General features: G+C 44.5%; 2 protein-coding genes across 3 annotated transcripts in view; one reads left to right on the forward strand and one right to left on the reverse strand.

Annotated features, from left to right (window-relative positions):
- Slc22a23 (solute carrier family 22 member 23) overlaps positions 1-24802 on the reverse strand; it is a 141262-nt gene that overhangs the window by 51185 nt on the left and 65275 nt on the right. The window lies entirely within an intron of this gene.
- On the forward strand, positions 10676-12131 carry LOC107149208 (transmembrane emp24 domain-containing protein 9-like). Its single transcript, XM_048799725.1, has one exon. The coding sequence runs from the start codon at positions 10714-10716 to the stop codon at positions 11419-11421; it is 708 nt and encodes a 235-aa protein (XP_048655682.1). The 5' UTR covers positions 10676-10713; the 3' UTR covers positions 11422-12131.

Genomic DNA, 24802 nt, shown 5'->3' on the forward strand with positions numbered 1-24802 from the left:
TGTCAAAGTAGCAATAATGGCTTCATGTCAGTGAGTTTGGTCATATGACAGACCTATGGGCTCCTTGTGCTTTTTCTCTTTACTGCCTCTTTAATTTAGTGACACAATACATATGAAAACATCGGCGACTTTGGCAGTCCCCTCTTATCTGTGGTTTTATTTTCCACGTTTTCAGTTACCTGTAGTTAACCCCAATTTGAAAATATTAAATGGAGAATTCCAGCAATTGACAACCCATAAGTTTTGAATTGCATGTCATTCTGAGCAGCATGATGAAAGTTTGTGCCATTCCACATTGTGGGGAGTGAGTAATCCCTTGACCCGTGTATCCATGCTGTATATGTTACCCACCCTGTAGCCACTTAGTAACATACGCATTATTAAACTGACTGTCATGATATCACAGTGCTTGCGTTCAGGTAATTCTTATTTTATTTAACAGTGGTCACAAAGCAAATAATAATAATGATAATTCAGATGCGACAAAGAAAAGCCACAGAATGCTTATTTTAAATGAAAAGGTGAAAATTCTCAACTTCCTAAAGAAAGAAAAAAAAATCATATACTTAAGGTTGCTAAAGTCTATGGTAAGAAAGAAACATAGTATGTAAAGGGTCTGTTTACATACTAAAACTGCTGAGGTTCAGGCATGCACTGCACTGGGGGTCTTCAAATATATCACCCAAGAATAAGGGGAGACTACTGTACAATTATTTTACTATATGCCCTCTTTGGGATCCCTAATCCCACATACTAATCTACACTTGTGTGATATCATTCAAAAGATCACAAAATGACTTCTGAGCCACGGTCTAGGTTTGCCGATGATGGAAGAAAATGGTTCCTTAATGGGCAAGTAATGGTGTAGTTTGACGTCACAGTCTCTCCTGGGCACTAAGGATTGCAGTGGCTACTACATCAATTAGTGTGACCACTGATGTGAAAACTATTAAATTGTCATAGTTTTTCTCCTTGAGGTCCTCTCTCCTAAGTGGTCTGAGTTGTCCCTTAACTTCTCTCCACCTGTGGGGTCCGTGGACCTGAGATGTCAGCCTCACAGGGGAGCTTGTTAGAAATGCTTCAGCCCAGGCTCACTCAGACCTACAGAATCAGCACTCATATTCTAACGAGAACCCTGGACCCCTCTTGAGGACGGGCTCCCTGAACTTCCCAAGCACTGTAAGCACGTTTGCCTCCCAGATATAGAGCTGAAGAAGCAGAACCAGCTTTTGATCTCTCCACTCCTGCTTTTGCTAGGAATCCTGGCAGAGATTTGACTTTATCTCACCAGGTAGAGCAACCCAAGGTACACAAGGCAGATATTTGTTCTTTTGGCAATTCCTGCTGTGGTAATGGAAAAGCACAGTGACTTGAAGTAGGGACACAGGTGTGGACATTTGCAGACAACGGCCTATTTTTGCCTTGACTCACCAGAAATTCTTTCTAAATTGCCTGAATCCAACCATGTTCTGAAGGTTGGCTATAAAAATTAAAAAAAAAAAAAAAAAAAGCAGCAGCAGCAATTATCAAGGAACCACAGGCACTTTAGGCTTGCCATTAATCACATGTTCCTTTTGGAAGGCGAGAAATCTGTTTTTTTGTTTTGTTTTGTTTTGTTTCTGAAATAGGAGAGAGAGAATCCACCAGAATATTAAAGCCTTAAGTTACAGCATCTGTCAGAAGGGGTTAAGGACTGCAAGGAGGTGTCTGTGGCCACCCATGGCCTGCTCCACCTCTGTAAGCAGGAGTAGTTGGTGTAATGGCTCACACACCTTGAAGATGGTACCTGTCACCTGGCTGGGATCACTGACCTTGACCTTGCAAGGAGGGGAATGGTATTCCCAATCCAAGTGTCCCTGGAAAGCCTGGCTATTTTGGAGAGTAGGTCTCACGTAGGCAGGCACCCACAGCACCCAAGGAAGACCCTGTTTCTAAGCTGTGACCTGGTATGTCTTAGACCCAACTTCTTTGCCAATGAAGCCAAGCCTAAATTGTCTTAGAGTGTCACTTAACAGGCAGCAAAACTTCCCCTGATTATGTAAAATGGTAGTGGTCACAACAAGCCATCATCTTAAATGATTCATGAAAGCATAAAACATCAACTATCCCAGGTGTCCAGCATGCAGGGTCAACACTGCTGTGGTGAAGAGCCTGGACTGTGGAGGCAGAGTTCTTGGGTTCAAACCCTGTTCCTGCTGCTGGTGACCTCAGTGTGGTCATCTAAGTGGTCATCTGTGCCTGAGTTTTGTGCAAAATGGGGCATTGTGAGTGTTAAACAGTACACAGTGCTGAACACAGCAAGCGCTTTGTGCCAGCAGCTGTGAGTGATAATACTGTACATTATCACCACGTCTAACACGACAGTTATCACTCATTAGTCACATTTGACCCAATGACCCTCATTTGGTTTCATTTATTGTCTGCTTTATTAAGTGACTTTTCAGAGTTGGCCTGAGGGTTATTCTAAAAGACAGGAGAAGAGAAATCATCTACAATGACAGCCCATGCTATTGCATTTCTCCTCCATCCCTTTCATTTCATGGAGATTCTCTCAGACCTGGAAGTAATCCATCAAAAAATAGAATTGAGGGTCTGGCTGCAGGTGTGATTCAGGGGTAAAGCATATGCAAAAGAAAATACAAGACCCTGGTTTGATTTCTGTTACTATGGACAAACTCATCCCAAACAAAAAAACAACATCAACAACAAAACAGAATTCAAGAAAACCAAGAAAGAGTCTCCAGTGTTAAAACTGCTCTTCCCTGAGTTCCTCAAAGGAGAAGGCTCATGGCAGCTCTCAGAAGCTAGGCAAGCTTGGTTGACAAGCAGAGAAATTGCTGATGACTCCCAGAAGTAAACAACCCATAATTAAGATGGAACTAAGGCATCTGGTCAGCAAGTAATGGGGACCGTGACCATGATGGTCAGTCCAGGGTGCGGGAGCAGCCCGAGGCTCACGGAACAGGTGGCCTTGTTAGCAGCTGCAACTCCAGGAAGAAGATCTGCTTTTCAGAGTTTGCAGATTCTAATAAATTTCCTGGAAGAAAAGAAAGTTGTGCCTCTCAGAGCAGTCACGGCAGGTGACAGGAGGAAGGCCCAAGCAAGGTAGGCACCCAGGCCTGGCTGCCATCAGCTGGCTCCACAGTCCTTCCCTGAAGGATGGGACACAGGTCAGTTTGATGTGTCAACATGGCCAGGATACTGTCCCATGTATTCAATCAAACACTAAACTAAGGGGCTGGGGATGTGGCTTAGTGCCAAGGGAAGGGCACTTGCCTAGCATGCTGGGGGTCCTGGATTCCATCCCAGCACTGAAAAAACAAAAACAAAACCCAACAACGAACAACAAAAACAACAAAACCAAAACCAACAAAAAAAAGCATTAACTTGAGTGTTGCTATGAAGATGTGACCATGTCCACAATCAGCTGACTTTATGTAAGAGAGACGGTCCTAGGTGATCTAGGCAGGAGGGGTGACCTGATCTGCTGAAAGACTATAAAAACAGAGCTGAGGCTTCTTTGAGAAACTGAGGAAAAATGCCACCTGTGTAAGGTGGCCAGTAAAAGGGCAGGTTTGGGGATTTTTCCAACTAGCTCCACAAACAAGGAATCCAACACCTTGCAGAAAATCTCTAACATGTAACGCCCACTGGTTTTATTTCTCTGGAGAGAGCTTGACATGGAGATCAGGACATCTTGCAAACCACACCAGGTCACATGGGGTCTTCCATAAGGAGAAGCCTCCTACCCACTCTTCTTACAGTAACCCACAGGACGGATGTGGCCCCACTTCATCCCTTCCCTTCCCAGCCCAACCTTGAGCAGTGTCCCCAGGCTTCCAGGTCACTGTCAAACTTGGGGGTGGGGGGCAGGGGGTGGGGGCGGGCATCCAAGTCAAAAAGCTATGAAGGCAACAGATGACAAGACAACATTCTTCCCTCATTCTTAATGTGCACAGATGGATCTTAGGTGGTGTCCCCAGATTAATAATACAACAATATGGAGGATAGGCAAGGACATGCAGCCCAGGGATTCTCCAGCAGAGGGGGAACTGGACAGAAAGAAGAAAGAAGAAAGAGTCAGGGGAACAGGATTTAAGAACTCCAGAGTTCTGGAAAGACCTAATAAATTTGGCAATAAAAAGGAAACATCATAGTGGCTTTCATGTTCATTTCAGGAATGAGAAGGCTGGGGAGAGGGTGCTTGGTGCCACTGACCTCCTCCACTCCAGGAATTTGAGGCCCAGACTGAAAAGGGAACAAACAGCTCCCCAGGGCCCATCCAGCTCAGAAATTCCATCATCTTAGCCACTAAGAGGCTGTGCATGGAGACGGACCAAATTTCAAACATTGCCCCTTTAAGTTGTTGGCTTCAAAGCAGAACTAGCAGAGACCCATCACCTGGTCTGCATGAAGGGTTTTGAGGGTGCAGAGCCCCAAGGCAGTGTCTGGGTGGCTCCATCAACTGACTCTAGCTCCACTGTGACCAGGAGCTTGTGGGGCCACTCTGTGGGCTGGGGCAGGATACCTCTCAGTGGATTGTTGGCTAACTGCAAAGTGCTGAAGCTCTGAAGATACCAATATAGAGACAAGCAAAGTTCTTACAGGAGACCCCTGTAGCGTGTCCACCAAGGGCCTCACCGTACACTGGAACATTCTCCTCTAGTGGAGACCTAAGGCTTGTCTTCTTTGTTTGCTCTTTGTCACCTATGTTTGTCCTCCTTTTTAAAAGCCTATTGTTTTGCTGATTTTTAATGCCAAATCATGATTTTAGAAATTCCTTGCTTATACAACATCATTTTTTTTTTTTTTGAGTGCTGGGGACGGAACCCAGGACCATGCATATAATAACCAAGCACTCTGCTATCGAACTACACCTCCAGCCCTAATTCATTTATTTTCTTTTTAAAGAAAAATATCCCATGTTCAATGTTCATGGAAGACAGCCTGTTAGCTATCAGCACTCTCCACAACTGCAGGCATCCCTTACTTGCAGGACAAGCCCTTAGAAAACTGTTGAATTGCTGGCTAAGAACCCCGCTCTGCATATTAAAACATTTACACCTTGGCATCTCAGGGGGAGAAGGCCCAGGTAAAACAAGAAGCTTGGTGCTGATGTGGGCTGGTGGAACTCAGCCCTGGCTTTAGCGTCTGAGAGATCTGCCTGCCAGAAATACCAGTCACAGAACAAAGCTCTACCATTCTTTCTGCATCCCCCAGACCCCGCGAACACACACACTTATCATCCTCTGGATTCAGTAATTATAAATATTTAATTTAAAAGATGTTTGGAACTGGTCTTTAAAAAACATATCCTATCCTCCTGCAAATGTATAAAATGTAGTCCTTATTCTTTCTAAAACACTCATTTTTTTTTTTTTTTGGTGCTGGGAGTTGAACCCATGGCCTCACACATGCTAGGCAAGCAGTGTACCACTGAGCTACATCCACAGTTTTAACCACTTTTTATAAAATACTGTATATGCTGGCTGTAGGTAGTGAGAAGTAAAACTTTCTTGGGGTTTCAAAGGGTTCTTAGCGTCTCTAAAATGACTACACGGGATTTTTTGGGGGTTGGATTTGGTCAGTAACAAAGGAACATATTAAGGTGGCTGACCATATTTAAACCAGGGAACTAGGTATTTTCAGAATCCTTGTCCTTGGAAGACAGTGTGCCTTTCAGGGGACAGGCTGAGGCACAGACTGGAGCAGACAGGAGCCTGGTCTTCCCAGCTGTGTGAAGTTACTCAATCTCTTTGTGTTTCTGTGTCCTGGTCTCTAAGGTAGATAATAAATGTATCATGCATGGCAGTTGTGACAAAACAAAATAGAGTAACATCTGACTCATACCCATGGCCACAAAGGGATTCCCATGTGTCTCTGTCCTTGCAGACATTAAGTGCCTTGAGAGTTCTGGAGTGGGTGATTTCATAAAGAGATTAGCTCCAGTGAACCAGGTTCTTCCATCTGGGGCTTAAACTATCTTGTATTTTTTGTCATGCTGGTCAAAATGGACTCAAGTGATACTTCACACAAACCCCATGTGCTGGGTGGGATTCTTTTTTTTTTTAATAGCCTCCCCATCCAGGGGAAGCTGAGCAGGCTACTTGGCAGGAAAATGATCTTCAGGGTCAGGGTCAGGGTCTTCCCCTTCCAGAGACTGAAGGTAGAGGTGGGGGCGAGGCACATGAGCTGCCCATTGTTCCTGCCACACAAATTCATTCTGAGGATCTCCTTGGCCTGTGGCCCATACCCAGATCCACCTACTCTCCCCTTGCTAATTCATGTGCGGAATTCCAAGAAATGCAGTTGGGGAGACTGGGGGATGAATGACAGGACTCCACGGAGAGAGAGGCACACACTCTTCCCAGGGAGCTGAGCAAAGTTGAGAAACACTGTTATAGTATGTTCTCCTCGGAAAGCACTTCATGGCAAAAGTCAGCACTTAAAATCCACACTGCACTGGTCACTGTGGCCAGGCCTAAGACCACCTTGCATACAGGATAAGTCTGCACAACTCACTGGCAGAGGGGGGAGAAGGACTCCCTCCACTGCTCAAGCACCAAAATTAAACATGATTCCTGGAACAGATCTGTGGAATAAGGGATCCATCACAACACTGCTGCCTGGCTCCCTGTCCCCTACCAAGGGCAGGTCTACACAAAGGCCTGGGTGCCAATGGGACCTGGGGGCTTGGAGGCCAAAGTTACACAGCCCAGGACTATGAACACAGGGGATTGGCACAGGCTGCTTCTCCAAACCCGCTGCCCTTATAAACTGGCCACTCCTCTACTGACCTCCCCAGTTACCAGAGAGATTAGAAGCCTAGTCTGCAGGAGGGGACACGTAGAATAGAGGGAAACTCTCAATGGAGTGTCTCAGCAGAGACCTGGCAGACCATGTGACTTGCTCAGTTGGTGATCTTCCTGCATGTTGGTTCCTGCTTGGTCTCAGGGCTGATGAGCCCCCTGAGGCCACCAGAGGCTCCCTTGAAGACAGCCTTTTCATCCCATACACCTCCTGCCTTCTTCCACTGGCTGCCTGGCCTCCCCATGTCCCCATAATATGGGCCACTCTTCTTCACTGTACTTTTGCTCCTTTGGACACTCACTGTGCTGGGCCTGGAAGGGAACGTCCCACTCAATAATTACTGCCACAGGCAAGTTCACAGGGCCCCTGGGGACCTCGAAAGCAGACCTTGGGATATGTGATTGTGGGATTCCTTATTATAGCAAGAGAGCCTGAAATTGCAGGTCACAGAGACCCAAATAGCATTTGAAGGCATGATTGTAAAAGGTTGCTATTATCACAACAGTGCAGAATCCCTCCTCCCTGTGGAATAATTCATTTTTCTTCTTAATTCAGGGTTTGCCAATCGGAAGGCATGGTCAAAAGCATTCAAAAAGAGTGGTTTTTCTACCTTCAGAGAAAGAGAAACTTTTAAAAAGCAGGAAATTTTAGGTATTTTCCCCCAAATGACATTCTAGTGGCTGCTGGACATGTAGACATGGACATTTAAATGTTCAAATGCAGAAGTACTGAATTAATTACCATTTGAGTACCTAGTATGTCTCCGGCACCAGGGTAGGCCATGGCTCCTACATATTGTAGGCCAAACATTTTGGAAAGTATTTTTCATGTGTTAAACTCATTTTTTTTTTTCTACCCAGCAACTCTGTATTATAGGTATGGTGTTTTTTTGGGGGGAAGGGGTTCCAGGGATTGAACTCAGGGGACTTGACCACTGAGCCAGACCTATTTTGTATTTTATTTAGAGACAGGATCTCACTGAGTTGCTTAGCACCTCACTTTTGCTGAGGCTGGCTTTGAACTCGAGATCCTCCTGCCTCAGCCTCCGGAGCCACTGGGATTACAGGTGTGCATCACCATGCCCAGCATAGGTTTTAATGTTCATTTTACACAAGAGGATCCCAAAGCTCAGGGGGATTAAGTGACTTGTCCCAGATCCTACAGTTAAAGAGCAACAGAGGGAGGAGTTGAAACCAGGTTCCCCTATGCTATAGCCCATCTGTGCTGTGGGCAAGACTGTCTACAATTGCAACGGAATCTCAGCACCACAGAGATAAGTGCTCCCTTGGTTTTGCTCACTGCTGTTCTTCAGAGCCTTGGACCTCGCCAGGCACACACTAGAGGCTCATGTTTGTGTCAAATGAACACACATACACCACTTTCTTCCAGTCTTCTCACTTTATCACTGTTTCCATTTTCATGAAATCAATTACAGTCCTTGCAGAAGAAATTGATCAGTGAATCTGTAGACACCAGCCTGACCTTTTAGGTGGAACTTATCAAAGGCCACATCATGGTCTATGTATTCATATGCTAATGATAATTTAAGGAAATATCAACCATAAAATCCAATATAAACCATAAAGTTCAGTTTCCTTTCTAGATAATAAATTATTCCTACCACCTTACATCTTTTTTTTAAAACTAACATCACAATGACTCAAATGAGGAATAGAGATTTAAATCCTTGCTAATGTTTCAGCTCAGTGATCTCTTCTGTTTAAAAACAATGACTGATGTTTGGCAGTACATGCTTAAGAATCTAAATTAACGGCACTTTTAGATTCCCAGCTTTTAATAAGAGCAGAAAACCCCAAGGAGAGAAATGACTTTGAAAATCAGAACAGCCCATCTTCAAAAGAATCCTTGCCTTCCAGGTCTGCCCTGAGTTTTTAAGCTAAGGAGCTGAAGGGAAGCCTGGGGTGGTTGTAGGGTCAAGTACACAGTTTAAATATTACCATCCAGGTTTTCCAGCCAAGAATTCCAAAGTAACAATTCTCAATACCTCAATCATCTGGGGCTAGTCATTCTGCAGATCAAGGTCACACGCAATGATGGATCATGGATGCACAATTATGTTACGCATCTGAACAAATGCACGCCCCACAGGACTTCAGATCTGAATTCCCCGAGGAGTGCTGCCAAACAGAACACCCCTCAATTGCCTCCAGCCTTGCCCCAAAATTGGATGTATGGGGTCCCCACCTGTCCGAGGGCAGGGAAAGTTCCCCAAGCTGTATTTCTCATCATCAGCCTCTTCCTTATCATCATTTTATGAGCTTGTCATGCAATCCGGCAATTCGGGGCTGGCCTTACATAAATAGAACATATCTCAACATGAGTTCCACGTATCATTACTATATAATATCTTGTAACAGCAACTGCATTTCACTCTTTAGTATAGTTTTCCTAAGCAGGGAAGAATTAGTGGCAACTTTGTCTTCAGCAAGGCCTTTCTTTCTCCTTCTCTCACCTGCCCATCTTCTCTTGCATCTGCATTTGAAACATTTCTTTTGAAAATGTACACATTCACAATGGAGAGAGAACAATGTAATGAGTCCCCATATACTATCTGAAAGATTTTTCTATACTTGGCCTCTCTTGGCTTGTCTGCTTTATTCCCTCCCCCCTCCCCATATTTTAAATCAAATTTGTGACATAATGTCATTTCACTTCTAAACAGATATATGTCTCCCTCAAAAATGACATTTTCTTATATCAGTATAATGCCATCATCACATCTAACAAAAGCAACAATAATTCTTTAATGTTATTTATAACATCCAGTCGGTGTTCAAATTAATTATCACAAAGAGATCTTTTTAGTTTTGCAAAAACTGGGATTCAAATAAACTCCACCTGTTGTATCTCCCTCAGGTCTCCTGCCTGGAACAGACTCCACCGCACCTCTCTCTCGCACAGCACTGTCTCAGTGTGGGAACAAGTGGATTCTGGTTTTATGTGATCACTTTCCTATGGGATTGTTAACTTGTTCCTTCAAGCCCTGTTTTAATGTCTAATCTTGGGCCTGGTTTGACTCAGGTTCAAGGTTTATGGCAGGAATGTCCTATGGTTGGAGTTTGTATTTCATGGTCCTCACACAACTGAGACACCAAGACTGGTGTGTGGGTTCGTGGGTGGCTCATTAGCTCCCCTCCTGTGTTCTCCAGCTTCTTCCCTGATGGTCCCTGTGTCCTCTGCCGCTCAGTGCCTGTATCAATAGCTTCTTCAGGGAGCTCAGAGCGGTGACTGGACTTTCTAATTCATCCTTGTTATGCATTGTGTCCACTTTCAATTACTTTGTCAAGAAGAGATTTAAATACCAACGAGGATCATATCTTTACTCTGAAATGCAGCCACTTGGCAGACGGGGACAGGTAATGTCCAAGGTTCCCCATTTCACTCAGAGCAGAAGCAAAGTCTTTCACAATGACTCTGAGACCTCATGTGCCCTCTGCCCCTCCTCTATCCCAGTGACCTCATTGCTACACCTAGTCACTCTACTTCAGCTACCCTGGCCAAGAGAAGGAACTCTCTTCCTCAAACCCAGCCCACCCAGGTCTCTGCCCGAGTGCCACCTTACTGGGGACGTGTTTGGCTGAACAAAATGGCACTCTCTGTTTTCCACACTTCCCCATGTTCTTATCACACAGGGAGAGAGTATCTAGAATGGGATTTACAAGCATAGTCGGTGCCTTTCAGTAGCATCCTCACCTGGAGACTTGTCAGAAAAGCAAATTTCAGGGATCTTCTCCTACCTACTGAACTAGAAACAGGGGTGGGGTTCAGCAGTCTGGGATAACAACCCTTAACAACCCTGCAAGGATTCTAATACATGTTCCCATTTAAGAACCACCCTGACGTGGCTCGGCAGGCTGCGTCTGCGCGGGCAGGTGGGGCAAGATGGTTGCGGAGGTTGGCATGCGGGTCTTTGGGATCCGACCCGGAACCGGGCTGGTTAGCATGATGCGGACCCTTCTACTGCTGCTGTGGTTTGCGGCCCGCGGGAGTACGCTCTACTTCCACATCGGGGAGACAGAGAAGAAGTGCTTTATTGAGGAGATCCCGGACGAGACAATGGTTATAGGAAATTACCAAACACAGCTGTATGATAAGCAGCGCGAGGAGTATCAGCCGGCCACCCCGGGGCTTGGCATGTTTGTGGAGGTGAAGGATCCAGAGGACAAGGTCATCCTGGCCCGTCAGTATGGCTCCGAGGGAAGGTTCACTTTCACCTCACATACCCCTGGTGAACACCAGATTTGTCTTCACTCCAATTCCACCAAGTTCTCCCTCTTTGCTGGAGGCATGCTGAGAGTTCATCTTGACATTCAGGTGGGTGAACATGCCAACGACTATGCAGAAATTGCTGCCAAAGACAAGCTGAGTGAGTTACAGCTGCGTGTGCGACAGCTGGTAGAACAAGTGGAGCAGATTCAGAAAGAGCAGAACTACCAGCGGTGGAGAGAGGAGCGCTTCAGGCAGACCAGTGAAAGCACCAACCAGCGGGTGCTGTGGTGGTCCATTTTGCAGACCCTCATCCTCGTGGCCATTGGTGTCTGGCAGATGAGGCACCTCAAGAGCTTCTTTGAAGCCAAGAAGCTGGTGTAGCTGTCCCATGCCTCACAGGCTATCTTTCCTCTTAAGAGGGAGGGGCAAGGACCTCCTGGAACTGATTCCTCTCTGGCAGGAGGACTGGTTCTCAGCCGTAGATGTTCTGGAGGGGAGAGGGGCCGCAAATATCCCCAGGTACAAGCTAAAGGCAACAGCTTGGCTGGCTAATACTGAGCAGGTGTTGGGGCACATGCTTGCCCCCTCCCCCTGGCCTCTGGACCTTTTGCAGTAATCACCAGGGGTTGGTAAAGCCACTGGGAAACCCATTGGCACCTTAGAATCACAGTGTTACTGATCAGGGATCTGAGGCTGCTGTCTGGGATAGATAGGGGGAGGGAAATGGGTGGGCAGGCAAGCCTTTTGTCTTCCTTTGCTAAGTTGAGATTTTGAGCAGGCTGGGATGTGACTGTGACTTCTTGCCCCAGAAACCTTGTCAATTCTCTCCTTTGGCCTAGACCGAGCCTGCTGATCCAGGGTGTGCATTATTGAGGGTGGGGTGGAGGGGGCTACATTGCAAGGAACTGGCTGTGAGGTTGACTCTGGCTTTGTCACATGGTTGCCCTTTCTGGGGCATGAGGAACTAGTGTCAGGCCAAGCAGAGGCCTTGGTGCTGGTTGGGGACAGGGCCTGCAGAATCTTAGTTACTGATTTCATTTTCAACAAGTCTAGGTTTGTTACATTGGTTTCCCAATAAAAGAAAAAATTGATTTCCTGTCCAGTGTAAAGTTAATCTTGGTGTACACAACACTGCAAAGTATGCAGAAAATGTCATTTCTTCCAAGGACAAAGCATATTCCAAGGTGAATCCCCAGCTGTGAACTTTATTCTTTTCAACCTTTCCATATCTTCCTGTGGCAGGGGAAATTGGGTTTGTTCAAGACCACCCAACAATCAAATTATGAAGTTGGGGCTCAGATTCATATAACATTTCCTTTGCATCAGATCCATTGTGAGGTGCCCTTCCTTTGCAGAGTAGGCAGGCAGAATTGTCATGCTTGCTGCAAGAAAGTGACTATAAGGAAAGGTGCTGTATGTGTGGAAAGGAGAGTCCCAGGGCTCGTGAAGATATTGGTGGGCTTGTTATTAATAACAAGTGATTTCTTCAAGAATCATGAAGAAGGATTCTAAGAAAAGGAACTTGCAGGGCAGAGGAGGTTGAAAGAAGCAAGCTATTGGTGTGGAGATGGATGGAGTCTGTCACTTGGGTTGTGAGGAAGCAGGAAAGGATTTGAACTGGAAGAGCCTTGATCCCCAAGTACGAGATTTGGATATCTCTCATCTGCCAACAAGGTTCTAAGTAGAAGAATCACCTGAGGATAAATTTGAGGAAGGTGAATCCAATGTGTGAAAAAGATGGAATGAGGAGACAAGTTTGGGGGTTAACTGAATCCACTGGGAGTATGAAATCTGAGCTCATGTTGTTATCTAGGCTTCCACATTTAATTTTTTTATTGGTGCATATTCTCTGTATAATAGAAGGTTTAATTGTGGCATACTTATATATACATAAAGCAATTTGATCAATTTTACTCCCCAACCTCTTCTCCCAATCTCCCACCCTCACCACCCCCCTTCCTTTACCCGGTCTCTGTCCTCTGTCTCTGTCTGAATGCGGTCTCTGTCCGCATTCTTGGCACTCCCCCCCCACATTCCTTTTTATTTCTATTTTTCCTCCATCTAGCTTCCACATATGAGAAAATACACAGTACCTTGAGTCCAGCTTATTTTGCTCAAAATCATTAATTCAGCTTGGTGTGGTGGCATATACCTATCATTCCACTAGACTTGGGCAGCTGAGGCAGGAGGATCTAAATTTTAAGGCCAGCCTCAGCAACTTTGTAGAATCCTGCCTTGAAATAAAAAAACAAAAAGGGCTGGGGTTATAGCTTACCGCTAAAGCGCCCCTGGGTTCAATCCCCAGTACCAAAAAAAAAAAAAAAGCAAAGNGCAGCAGAATCATTAGTTACTGATTTTCAATTTTTTCAAACAAAGTCTAAGGTTTGCTTTAGGCATTTTGGTTATTCCAATGTAATTCCGATAAAAAAGAAAAAATTGCAAAAAAAAAAAAAAAAAAAGAACCACCCTGATGTAATTTACAGGTAGGGTAAATTTAATCCACCTCGTAACCAGGCAAGCTAGCACTATTTTTTCATCTTGTTGGATAGATGATAAAACATAGCCAGTGATTCTCATTCCAGAAGTCTGGGGCAGGGACCCAGAATCTGCATTTCTACAAAGTTCCCAGGTAACAATCCCTTGAGGACAGCCTTTGGAAACCAATGCTATACACACTGTAGGCAGAGTTTTATACACCTTAATACTGAGGTTCCATAATTAGTTTTCCCTTTGTAGCATTAGCATATTAAAAACAAAACACAACGGAGCTTCTTTAGAGTTTATAACACCTGTTGACCTGCCAGTCCTGGAGTAATTAGATGTGTGCTTATCGGCCATCGGCAGATATGTAATCAGTCCAAAGGGCAAGCAGGTAGAGACATAAAAGACCTGGAGGTGCAAAGAAATTCAAAATTTCTCAGTCTATTTCAGTTTAAAGGAACCACAGAGAATATGGAGCAGGGCAGGTGGAGTCGAATGCCAGAAGATAAGGAATACTGGAACTGCCTGGTGTGAGGGGTAGAGCCCGTGGCAAGCCGCCTGCTTGCCTGGTTTAAAGACCTTTAAATTCAATTAGAAAATAAAACACTGTTGAGGTCACACAAAACACGACGGAGGTCAGGGGCTGACCATGCACTGCTAGTCTGCAGCCTCTGATTCTCGTCCAACCTGCTCATTTTATTCAAGGGGAAAATAAGGTCACAGAATTGGTTGGTAGTAAAAGTTAAAACATGATTTCCAAGCCTTGGGCTCTCTGGACCTCACTGCATTTGCCTTTGGAGACGACAGAACACTTGGATTGCTTTGGGTTTATTTTTAAATGCAGATTACAATAAAAACAAAAATCAACCCTGATAGGACACACAGCAGTTAAAATTAGCTTCCTCCTCCTTCTGCTCCAAAGTGTAAAACCCTTTGTGTTATATTCAACCTAATGAGCATCAGCCAACTAAATAGAGGGTCAGATCAGGCTAGCAACTAGATAGGAGTGTTCCGGAAACAAGTCCAAGGTGAGGGAATATGCTGGCAGCAAGTTGGCAATAAAGTGGTTTTCTTCCCATCCCATATGCAATGACGCATCCTCAGCAGCAGCAGGGGCTTCTGAGATGGTCTAGGACTGGGCACCGTCTTCTTCTGGTACCATCTTGTTTTTCACACACAGTCTCTATCTTGGAATTTCCTGCTTGTGGGCATGAGGCCACGAGAAACTGGACGCTGCTGAGCACTAGTTCTCAGCCAAGTCCTGCCCAGTGTCTCAGCCATCTCTGTGGTGAATTCTGCTGACCATGTGTCTGGGTGTGGAACAAAGGCTCAGAGGGCAAGACTTCGGGTCCCATGTAGGGGACTCTGCAGGTCACACCACGTTCATCACACCCACGCCATGCTGTGTGCACAGCGTGGGTTCAGTAAATAGATGCTGAGTAACACATTTATGACCTTCAAGTAACAGAATACTCCCCTGCTTAAATCCCCCAGTGCTTAAGCCAAATTCTTCCACAGCTGGACTCAAGTTTATTTCATTGTGGACTCCACTTACTCACAGCTGTGTGGCCTCTTAAAACCTCAGCTGCCTGTAAGATGAGGACAGGCATTTCTTTTGGAAGCTGGGGATTTTTCTCTCCTGGGGGGAAGGGACTCCATTGGCCCCTGTCCCTACAGTTTTTTCAGATATCTGAGCTTATAAATGTGCTGACTCAATTCAGGACTGTTCTGTGGTATCCTAGAAGTGACTGTTGGAAGTTATAGAAAACGCACACACACAAATTTGTACCTCAACCAACTCAGGAGTTAATCAAGTGTTTCCAATAACCCAGGGTTGCTGGGGGTCAGGACAGAGTCATTGACTCCAGGTGGCTGGAGGAAGGAGACAGTGCCTCCGTGACACACCCACCTCGTTCTTACTCGGCTGCTACAATTCCTTCTCCTTTTCCTTCTTCAGATGGGGGTCTTGCTATATTGGCCAGATTGGCCCTGAATTCCTGGGCTCAAGTGATCTTCCTGCCTCAGCCTCCCAAGCAGCTGGGACTACAGTTGCATACCCCTGCAACCAGCTTACAATAGTTTCTGATGGAAGTTTTCACTGCCAACGACCTTTCCCTTTTAATTCATCTGATACACTGCTGACAGGTTCCTACCTACCCCTAACGTCACAGCTCCTTTCTAGTTCAACACTGCTAAAAATGCCATGTGAGTTCAACTTCTGAGCATGCTATTCATGGTTCTTCATGATTTCACCCCAGCCCACCTTCCCTGGGCTTTTTCTCACTAGCTGCTCTCCTCACATAATGCAATATTCCTGGTTAACCAGATGGTTCTAAGCTTCTGTACCCTTGAACACCTTTTCCCATCCATCGATGCCCATCAGCCACTATCTTCCTCCATCTTCCCCCAGGACTGCCAAACACATGAAGTTTCCTTTTGCTGGACCCAAGAACTGTATTCTGGAGCTTCTTACACCCCACCTTCTCCTATATCACTCAGTCTCTCCCCACAGCTGTAAAAGGAAAACCAGCCTTGCTCATCTATAGCCTCCTTAATGCTTAGTATTGTATTCAGACTTAAATGTTCAACAAAAACTTGTTCAACTGAAATCACATGGAGAGGCACCATTTCTCTGGGAGCAAACATGAAGGGGATAAATTAATAACTACAGTTTTTATTAAACACATTTCCACAAGAGCATGAGGGTCTACCATGATTGTAGCTTCTGAGGACTGTCCCAATCACAAATGTGCCGAACTTCCCAGAGCTGCCCCAATAACAGGGGTGCCGGAGGTCTCTTCACCACCAGATCCACACCTCCATCCACCATTGCTCTCGGTGAGTATGTGCCACATCAGGCAGAGGGATGACTTAATGGAGATGCTATAGTGAGGTCGTGGAGAGAAGTTACTGTGCCCAGAGGGCTTGTATGTGCCAGTCACTGGTCATTTTTATTTTTTGGAAGGAACTTTGGAAGGAATTAATTAGGATTTTTAATTAGAGGGGTTCAGTAACTCGTCAAGGCTCATATTTAGGTGTTTCAACCACATCTTGTTTAAATTTCATCTGTATTGCATGACCACCTCTGTGATAGATCTTAACAATTTTTTTGAGGGGCGGGCAGTGCTGGGGACTGAACCCAGGGCCTCACATATGCCAGGCACATGTTCTACCACTGAGCTACTCCCAGCTCTCTTTTTTAACCACCCTCTGTCTTCTGTTAGTTTAATTTGTAGGGTCCAGGTGCTTAACCTAAGAGGGTTCTGAGGAAAAGATTTTTTTTCCTCTTGTACAATCATATCCTTAATATCGTAACATTTTATGATAGTATAATAACTTTCATAATAAAAAGAATAATGCTATTAGAGAATTAAAACTCTATGCAAAATGAAAAGTGGGAACATTAAGATGAGCCCAATTATATAAGATGATGTCATCTTTCAGATTTCCTGCTCTTGTCTAAAAACACTGGCTCTTCAAAGCCCAGAGTCACTATTTCATTCAAAATAACTAGATGAAGAACAGGGGCCAAGACGGAGTATCGAGGACAGAGTCCAGGAAGAGAGCCGGGGGTCTCAGGAGAACTCTACAGAGGACGGGGTCTCTAGGTGGAAACTGGAGAGATGTGGAGAAGGGCCACAGGGGGTGCTGGGGGTCGAGAGGGAATGCCAGGTTCAAGGGAGGGAACAGCCTGCCATTCCTCAGGTGACCAAACAGATCTGCAGGTATTCCCCCCACCCCTGCTCCTGCTAAAATTCACATCAGCCTCCCGGCCATTCAGGCACCCTTACCACAATTCTGATAAAAATAAAAGCTGTGTTTTTCCCGGTTCTTCTCCCATCCCCAATGTGATAACTTATCACAGGTCCCCAGACGTTTGATGGGGACAGAGGGTGGTCCACCTTCAAGGTCTTTGTTTTCTGTCTACTTCCCAGGGGCAGCCTTGGCCCCATCCTCCCCGGGGAACTTTAGCTTCCCCACATCTGGGCATCCTTACGCAGATGAGCAACATGAAAAATGACTGAATCCAGGAGAATTTCTCTTTCCTCCTCACGGTGGAGGTGTTTCCTGGCCCGCAAGCTTCTCCCACAAACACAGCACCATCTAAGAGAGATGGTCTGGAGAAGGGAGTGGGATTGGTTGGCATTTCCAATCTCTAAGCGCTAGCCATGTGTTCTTGAGTGAGGCGCTTAATACCCTCCTGTCAATAGGTACTACCTGGAAAAATGGTTTTGAGAGTTAAAGAAAATGTGACATAAGGCAAAATGCCTGCACATTCACTTGGTGTCTCAAAATAGCACATTAATGTAAAAATTCAGGGACACAGTTACATAGCCCTGTAGGCTGGCCTGGGGACCTCAGCTGTATCTGAGACAAAATGTCCCTTTAGTTCCAAGTAACCATAACATAAGTGAACTTTTGTAGAAGTTTAAGACTCGTGCAAAATTTGGGGACTTTTTGCATAAGAATAGCAACTTGCAAAGCGACCTCATTTCTAATCACTGTATAAGGATTTTCCTAAATGTCCCTTTGTAGAGAGGCAAAAAAGAGAATTTCAAGGTCCCATGTGAAAAAGCACAAGAAAATTGCCATAGCAAATTTATAAAGCAACACAGAGCGGTCCTTATGAAAAACAGATGGAGGCCTGAGTGAGAAAGGACAGACCCGTGATGTGCTGGAGACACAAGAATGGAGAGGGCTTGTCCCAAGTTATCTGTGGGCTTCGATGGATTGGACTGGGAAAGACAGATTTGGCTCCTGGAGAAACAGAAGTGGAGGCCATGCAGATTTGGAGTAATTATATTTAAAGAGTCATGTGTTCGCACAGAGCTCCTTCTTGAAGGATCAGTTTGCTGATCAGGAGCTCATCTTTTATATTCCATGTAAATGTTGGCATTATCTCATAGAGGGCATGCTATGGCACCCAGGGCACCTTCCAGTTATTCCATACCATGGAAAACGACCTCCTGAGATTTCTTAGCTTTCAGGAAATGCATTCAGAACATGAAGCACTTTCTAAAAAGTAGTCGTCCTCACCCTGAGGCCTGAGAGAGGCTGTCCCCATTCACAGACACACTCGGAGGCCATCCTGAGGTTCAGCAGAAAGAATTTTTCAGAACTCATTCCCATGTATCAAGTGAGAGTGAAGAAGTTAAATACGAAGGACTGAAGTGTTAGAAAAGTTTGGCCATTGGAACACAATATTTGTTATGGTCATCCCAAAGATTTTATTTCCAAAGCCAAACTTTTATATAGTGTAAGAGGCTGTTGCAAGGCAAAGTTTTAAAGATACATTTGAAGTTCAGTTTCAGTGAGACGGGTGTCAGACCTCACCAGTAAAGGCCTAGGGTGGTTAGTTTTGCCCTCTTCCCAGTTGGGGTACAGAGTATGAAAACTCAGGGGGAAAAAAAAATGGTAGTATTCTACTTAGGATGTGAGGCTGCAGTCATGGGGTAATCATTTCTAGGGTATTAGGTGACATTCAAATGTAAATGCTGTCAGACAAAACCACCCCAGACATCTGGGGGTAAATGTTCAGACAGCACTTCTGATTCACGCTGGGCTGCCTTTGACCAAGTTGACAGAAAAGAGGCAAAAGAGCAGAAACTACGGGAACAATTCATTCATCATCTATTGTGAGCTCAGATCTCTTGTCAGGAGAGGGGGGTGGGGCAGAGGGAGAGAAGGCAAAAAAAAGACTGAAAATAAACCCAGGCCATGCCCCACCTTCTTTACACTCGGTTTTTAAAATAAAACGGAGCCAAGAATTTTAGGTAAAATAATGTAAACTCTTTAAAAGAAAGTTAACATTTTATAAAATTATAATTTGAATCTTCATGTATTGCTTTCATTTTCTAAGCAAATCCTAGGACTCAAGTGACTAAATATATTTTGATTCATGGACAGAGGAAGAAATCTGGCCAGAAGAGTTAAGAAGATAATCCAAGTTTAGTAACTCCTAAACTGGCATTTTATTCCTCTAGATAAATAACAGGGGCTTGAATTCTAGGTGTGTCTGTGTGAAAACTTACTTTTCAAGTTACTGTTTTGCTCCAAGATGGAACTCAGAATTTCAAATCCAACTCAATATGGTTTGTATTTGAAGGATTATATGTCTCCTTAACATGATTCTCCTCCTTCAAAAAGACACTGTGTGTCTAACAAAATGAGATAAAGCAAAACGGAAAGGGGCATCTCATTTCATTTAAGGCAACCTAATACTAAACTTAAAATTGAGATTCATAATGAAGTATAGCCCCAGAAACTACGAAGGTGAAGCTGTCCGGAATCTTCCCCCAGCCCTCATCCCCCGCCCCATTTTTACTTCCTATATAAGAGGTCCCTGAAAGAGGTGCTTCTCAGAGTCTGACTTCCCTGACCCTTTGCATCAGCCTCTCGTGGGGCCCCAGGCTCAGGTCTACAGAAACATAGTTTGAGGATGCAGCCCCGTAAGCCAAGTTGACCAGGGTACCCCAGGAGGTTCTGGTGCCTGCTAAGACTAAGGACAGACAGACTAGCATGTGAAAGACAATGGTGATTCATCTACTGATGTTTGAGCATTATAGTTTGATCTTGAATATCTCCCAAAGGCCCACATTTTCTAGTCTTGGGCCCCAGGGTGGTTCTATTCACAAGTGGTGGGTAGGACCCAGCAGGAGGTCATGGGATGTACCCTCAAAGGAGATTGTGGGACCCTGGCCCCTTCTTCTTTTGCTCCCTGGCATAAGGTGAGTGGGTTTGCTCTGCCATATGCTCCTACTGTGATGTGCTGCCTCACTACAGGCCCAAAGCAATGGTCAATCAATCATGGACTGAAATGTCCAAAACTGTGAGCCCAAACAAACCATTTCTCTTTATAAATTTCTCATCTCAGGCGTTTTGTTATAGCTGATTATCACACTGAGGGAGCTCACAGAATGGTTCAAAGAAGAGATTAAAATTTGGTGGTTTCTATGGGCCCCTTAACACAGGGAGGGAGTTAGAATTTCAACGGACAATAAGGAATGAGAAATGACTGAGGAGTATGGGGGCAAAATAATGAAAGGCAAGGTTTACTTTAGTAAGGTGTGTCTCTGCAATTTCTCATCCTGGTATCAGTTCAGCTCTGATAACAGCAGTCACCCTTTGCCCCCAGTAAAGGGAAACTCCCTGAAAGGGGAATTTAAGACAGAGGAATTTGGAAGGCTGTGCTTCTAGGTAGAAGAGAGGGGGGCACACAAAGCCTCTTTCTGCATCTGTCGATTCACAGATGCCATCAGCTCAAAAATCTTTAAGCCCAGTGGTGTCTTCTGGATACTCTGTTAGCATACATACACAAACACACTCCTGCCATGTAAATAACTGCTGTTCCTCCTTTTCAAGGTGTCCCTGAGAGGATGGTTATCAAACAGGTCTCAGGTCATATGTTTATAACATCTAGGCCTTGAATGCAGATATTCCAATTTTAAGCACTAGATTTATCCTGTAAGAACAAAGCCAACAATCCCCTGCCTACACATACCAGGTGTGCGTGCACACACCCACACCCACACACACCACTCCCATCATTTAAACATTATGTCTTCCTCTTAGACGTTTTTTCTCAACCAGACCCGAGTGTAATTTATCACCATGACCATTAAGGAGACTGGCTCTTAATCAGCTAAGCTCATCAAGGCTCGCTGGCTCCAGTGTTTACTGAGACATAATTAAACACACAGCGAGCAGCCCAATGTCAGAGGATCATAAGTTGGTCCTGAATTGTCCATCTGCTTCCAAACATAATAAACATGATGGACGAGCTTGGGGAGCCGGCTAGAGTGGAATGGAGTGAAGAGCTAATCACTGTCACACACTGGTGCCTATCAGAGAGAAGCCCTGTACACCCCAGGAGGAAGAAAAACGTCTCATTTGGAAAAGGACAAGGCAGAAGGCATGAGGTGGCAGGGGACGTTTCTTACATCCTACATATATTTACAATACTATTGCCTTCAGTAAATTTTAGACTTGATTCATTTGTTCCTACGCTGGGAAATATTTAAAGAGGATTTTGCTAAGGGAACAGTGCATGAATTAGAATAGACAGCCTGATGTCTGATGGCACTGGGAAATATATTGTTTTTTTTTGTGTGTGGCTTTTGCTTCCAGAAATACAATATCCAATATTGTAGTCACCAATGACTATTCAAATATAAACTTTGATTAATTAAAAATTTAAAAAAAATAAAAGTTCAATTTTTCAATTATTCATATGCATTTCAAGTGTTCTATTGGTTGAAGGGTCCAAAGACCCTAGTACTGGCATATGGTGAGTGCCATTTTCACTTTGTCACAACATGGTAGGAAAGTGGAAAGAGCACATGGGATGGCCTCCCTTCATCACAATCCATTCTCTCAAGAACTAATCTGTCTCTCTCTGCTTCCTGATTACCATGTGAGCTGCTTCCCTCTGCCACACTCTTCCACCATGAAGTCCTGCCTCACCTTGAACCCTGAGGAATGGAGCCAGCCACTTATGGGCTGAGACCTTGGAAATGTGAGCCCCTAAATAAACCTTTCCTCCTCTTAAAAAAAAATAAAAATAAAAAACTAATCTAGTCCTTCAAGAATTAACTTAATTCTTTCCAAAGGTGGTGCCCTCATGACCTAATCCTCTTTCACTTTGACCATTTCTTAAAGATCCATCACCTCTCAATAACATTACACCAGGGACTAAGACTCTAGCATACAAACCTTTGGAAGAAACACTCAAATATTATCTAAATCATAGCAATCCCCCCCACTTTTTTTTTTTTTTTTACATGAAGATAAAAATTAAAACACAGTAAGTATAGACCTGGGCTCTGGAGCCAGATTAGCTTAGGTTGTAAGTTTCCTGGAAAATTAAGAGCAATTCTAGAATGTTTAGAATTCCACTGAAAGCTAAACCAAAACTAATTTGAATGCACAAAATGATGCAGAAAGAGGCAGAAATTGAGAGCATGTCTTGAAAGAATCAATTCCAGACTTTAGGCATAATGAGATAGGAAGGCACTAGGCAATCACAGACTACTTCACTATTCTTTCAGTCCTTATAATTTAAGAAATAAGCTTCTTGCAAACTATGCACCTGCTACCTCCTTCCAATGGAGTAAAGGTGCCTCTGTAGCTCGCAGCAAACACAGGAGAAAATGGTCTCTTGGCAGTAAGGGGAGCCTGGACTCTGGGGACCGTCCCTGGCATCTCACAGACTCACTCCATGAATCTTAAGTCTAGAAAGCAGGCAGACCCACACTGTGCAGGCTTCCTTTCGTGCAAAGAAAGTGGCTATTTATTGTATGATACTTAGCTAGACAAAAGATCCATTGCTAAGACTGTAATAAATATGTCCCTACGTCCGAATGCAAAGAATAACAGGCTTTGTTCATTCTTTACACTTTTGTTTTAGTGACGCTTCTCTTCTGTTCTCAAATCCAGCAGATTCCTGACATCAGCGTTCGGAGAATGAGCACACAGAGGTTTCTCAATGGGTACAGAGAATCAAATGACTAAGAAATAAATGCAAAAACACATGTTCGAGTCTTGTAAGGTCTGTATTCATTCATTCTTAGAGGGAAACCACTTATTTCTAAGATACAAAAAAAGTACCAGAGCCGGGAGTGGTTAAGGCATGCCTGAAATCATAGGGACTCACAAGATCCAGGTCAATCTGGGCAACATAGTGAGACCCCCCTGTCAAAATAAAAAAACAAAAAAGACCAGGGGATGTAGTTTATTGGTAAAGCACCCCTGGGTTCAATACCTAAACTGAAAAAAAAAAAAAAAAAAGTACTGGCAGCCTACTTTTAAAAACTTGGAGCCTTTCACAGGACAAGAGAGAATAAGAGAGAAACATGGGGCTGGTTTTCATTGTGGCTCAGGATGGAATGCTTCTCAGGTCAATGCTTGTCGACTGTAGTAATATATTTCTATTATTAGAAAACCAGTTCTGCCTCCAAATAATCACGTAGTAACATAGTCCCACCGAAACAGACATTGTTTGTGTTTTTGTCTTTGATAACCTGCTTACGTCCACAGCAGGGACTTTTGGTTTCTCAGTGTCTCTTATTCTCTAAGTGTGCAGACTGCTGTGGGCATCTTTAGTACTGCAGTATACACCAAGTGACAGTGAAGTGACATGGTACACATGCTTGCTGTTACCTGTACTCTTGCTACTAAGGGTTTCTACTTTAGCACTTCCAATATCTTACTTACTCTGGGTGATTTGGCCTGGTACCATGGACTACTCCCACTGCTCAGATAGGCTCAGGATGTGACATGCCTGTGCCGTTTTGTTCCAGATTATAGCATCTTTTCTCACATGCTTCTGCCACTTCTAAAACTCAACATGGCACGTTGGAAACTAAACTCACCCCTGCCCTCCCTCGCAGATGTCAACCCTTGCCTTGACTTCCATGTCTGTTCATGACCTACACATTTCCTTGATCCACCCAGATTGAATGCTGGGAGCATCCAATCTGACCTCTTTCCCTGCTGCATAGACAGACGTGGTCCTGGGGTCCAGCAAGCTTCCTGCCTACAGATCTTCTTTGCTCCATCTGTCTTAGCCACTTCCAATGCTCTGCTCTAGTTCAGGCAAGCCCCTCCACCTCTTCTGTCACCCAGCTTACCAGCTCATTCCTAAACAACCAAGGGCCACTTCAGACCTTTTGGTCGATGTCCCATTCCTATGGGATCAGGTCCAAATCCCTGGCAGAAAGTCTAGCACCTTTCTAGCTGTGCCCCTCCCCAACTTCTGAATGATCCTGGGAGCTGTGCCCACTGCCTCGCTGTCCCTTGTCTCACCTTTCAAAATGATTTTTGATCATATCTTTGCTTCCAATCCTCATATGAGAAATAGTCTTCCCTCCCAGATGCCAGCGTGAATTCTAACCATCTTTTAAGATCCAGCTGAGAGTCTGATGAAGCTGTCTTGGGTCAGGATACACATACATCCTGATAACATATAACATGCACCTTTGATACACCATGGGAAATTTCCAAAAATATAGATACAGATACTAAGTGAATCACCAATAATCTAGACACAGTGCTCATAGTTTAGTACACTTTCCTCTCAATCTTTTAAATATTTATTTAAAAACTTGATTACTAGCTTGCTTTTGTATTGTAAACGTTTCCCCACTCATTCTGAATACTCCCCCCAAAGGTGATATTCCGGAACCGTGAGGTTTGGCTGGGTGACCACACCATCCATGAACTCAGCCCTCTCTTCACAGTTGGAACTCTGGTCTCTTCACTTTTTGGGTAGTTGCACTGTTGT

This window comes from Marmota marmota, unplaced genomic scaffold (genome assembly GCF_001458135.2).
Source record: "Marmota marmota marmota unplaced genomic scaffold, marMar, whole genome shotgun sequence".
NCBI lineage: Eukaryota > Metazoa > Chordata > Mammalia > Rodentia > Sciuridae > Marmota > Marmota marmota.

Coding starts and splice junctions, on each gene's coding strand:
- LOC107149208 (XM_048799725.1), top strand. CDS start 10,714: ATGGTTGCGGAGGTTGGCATGCGGGTCTTTGGGATCCGACCCGGAACC.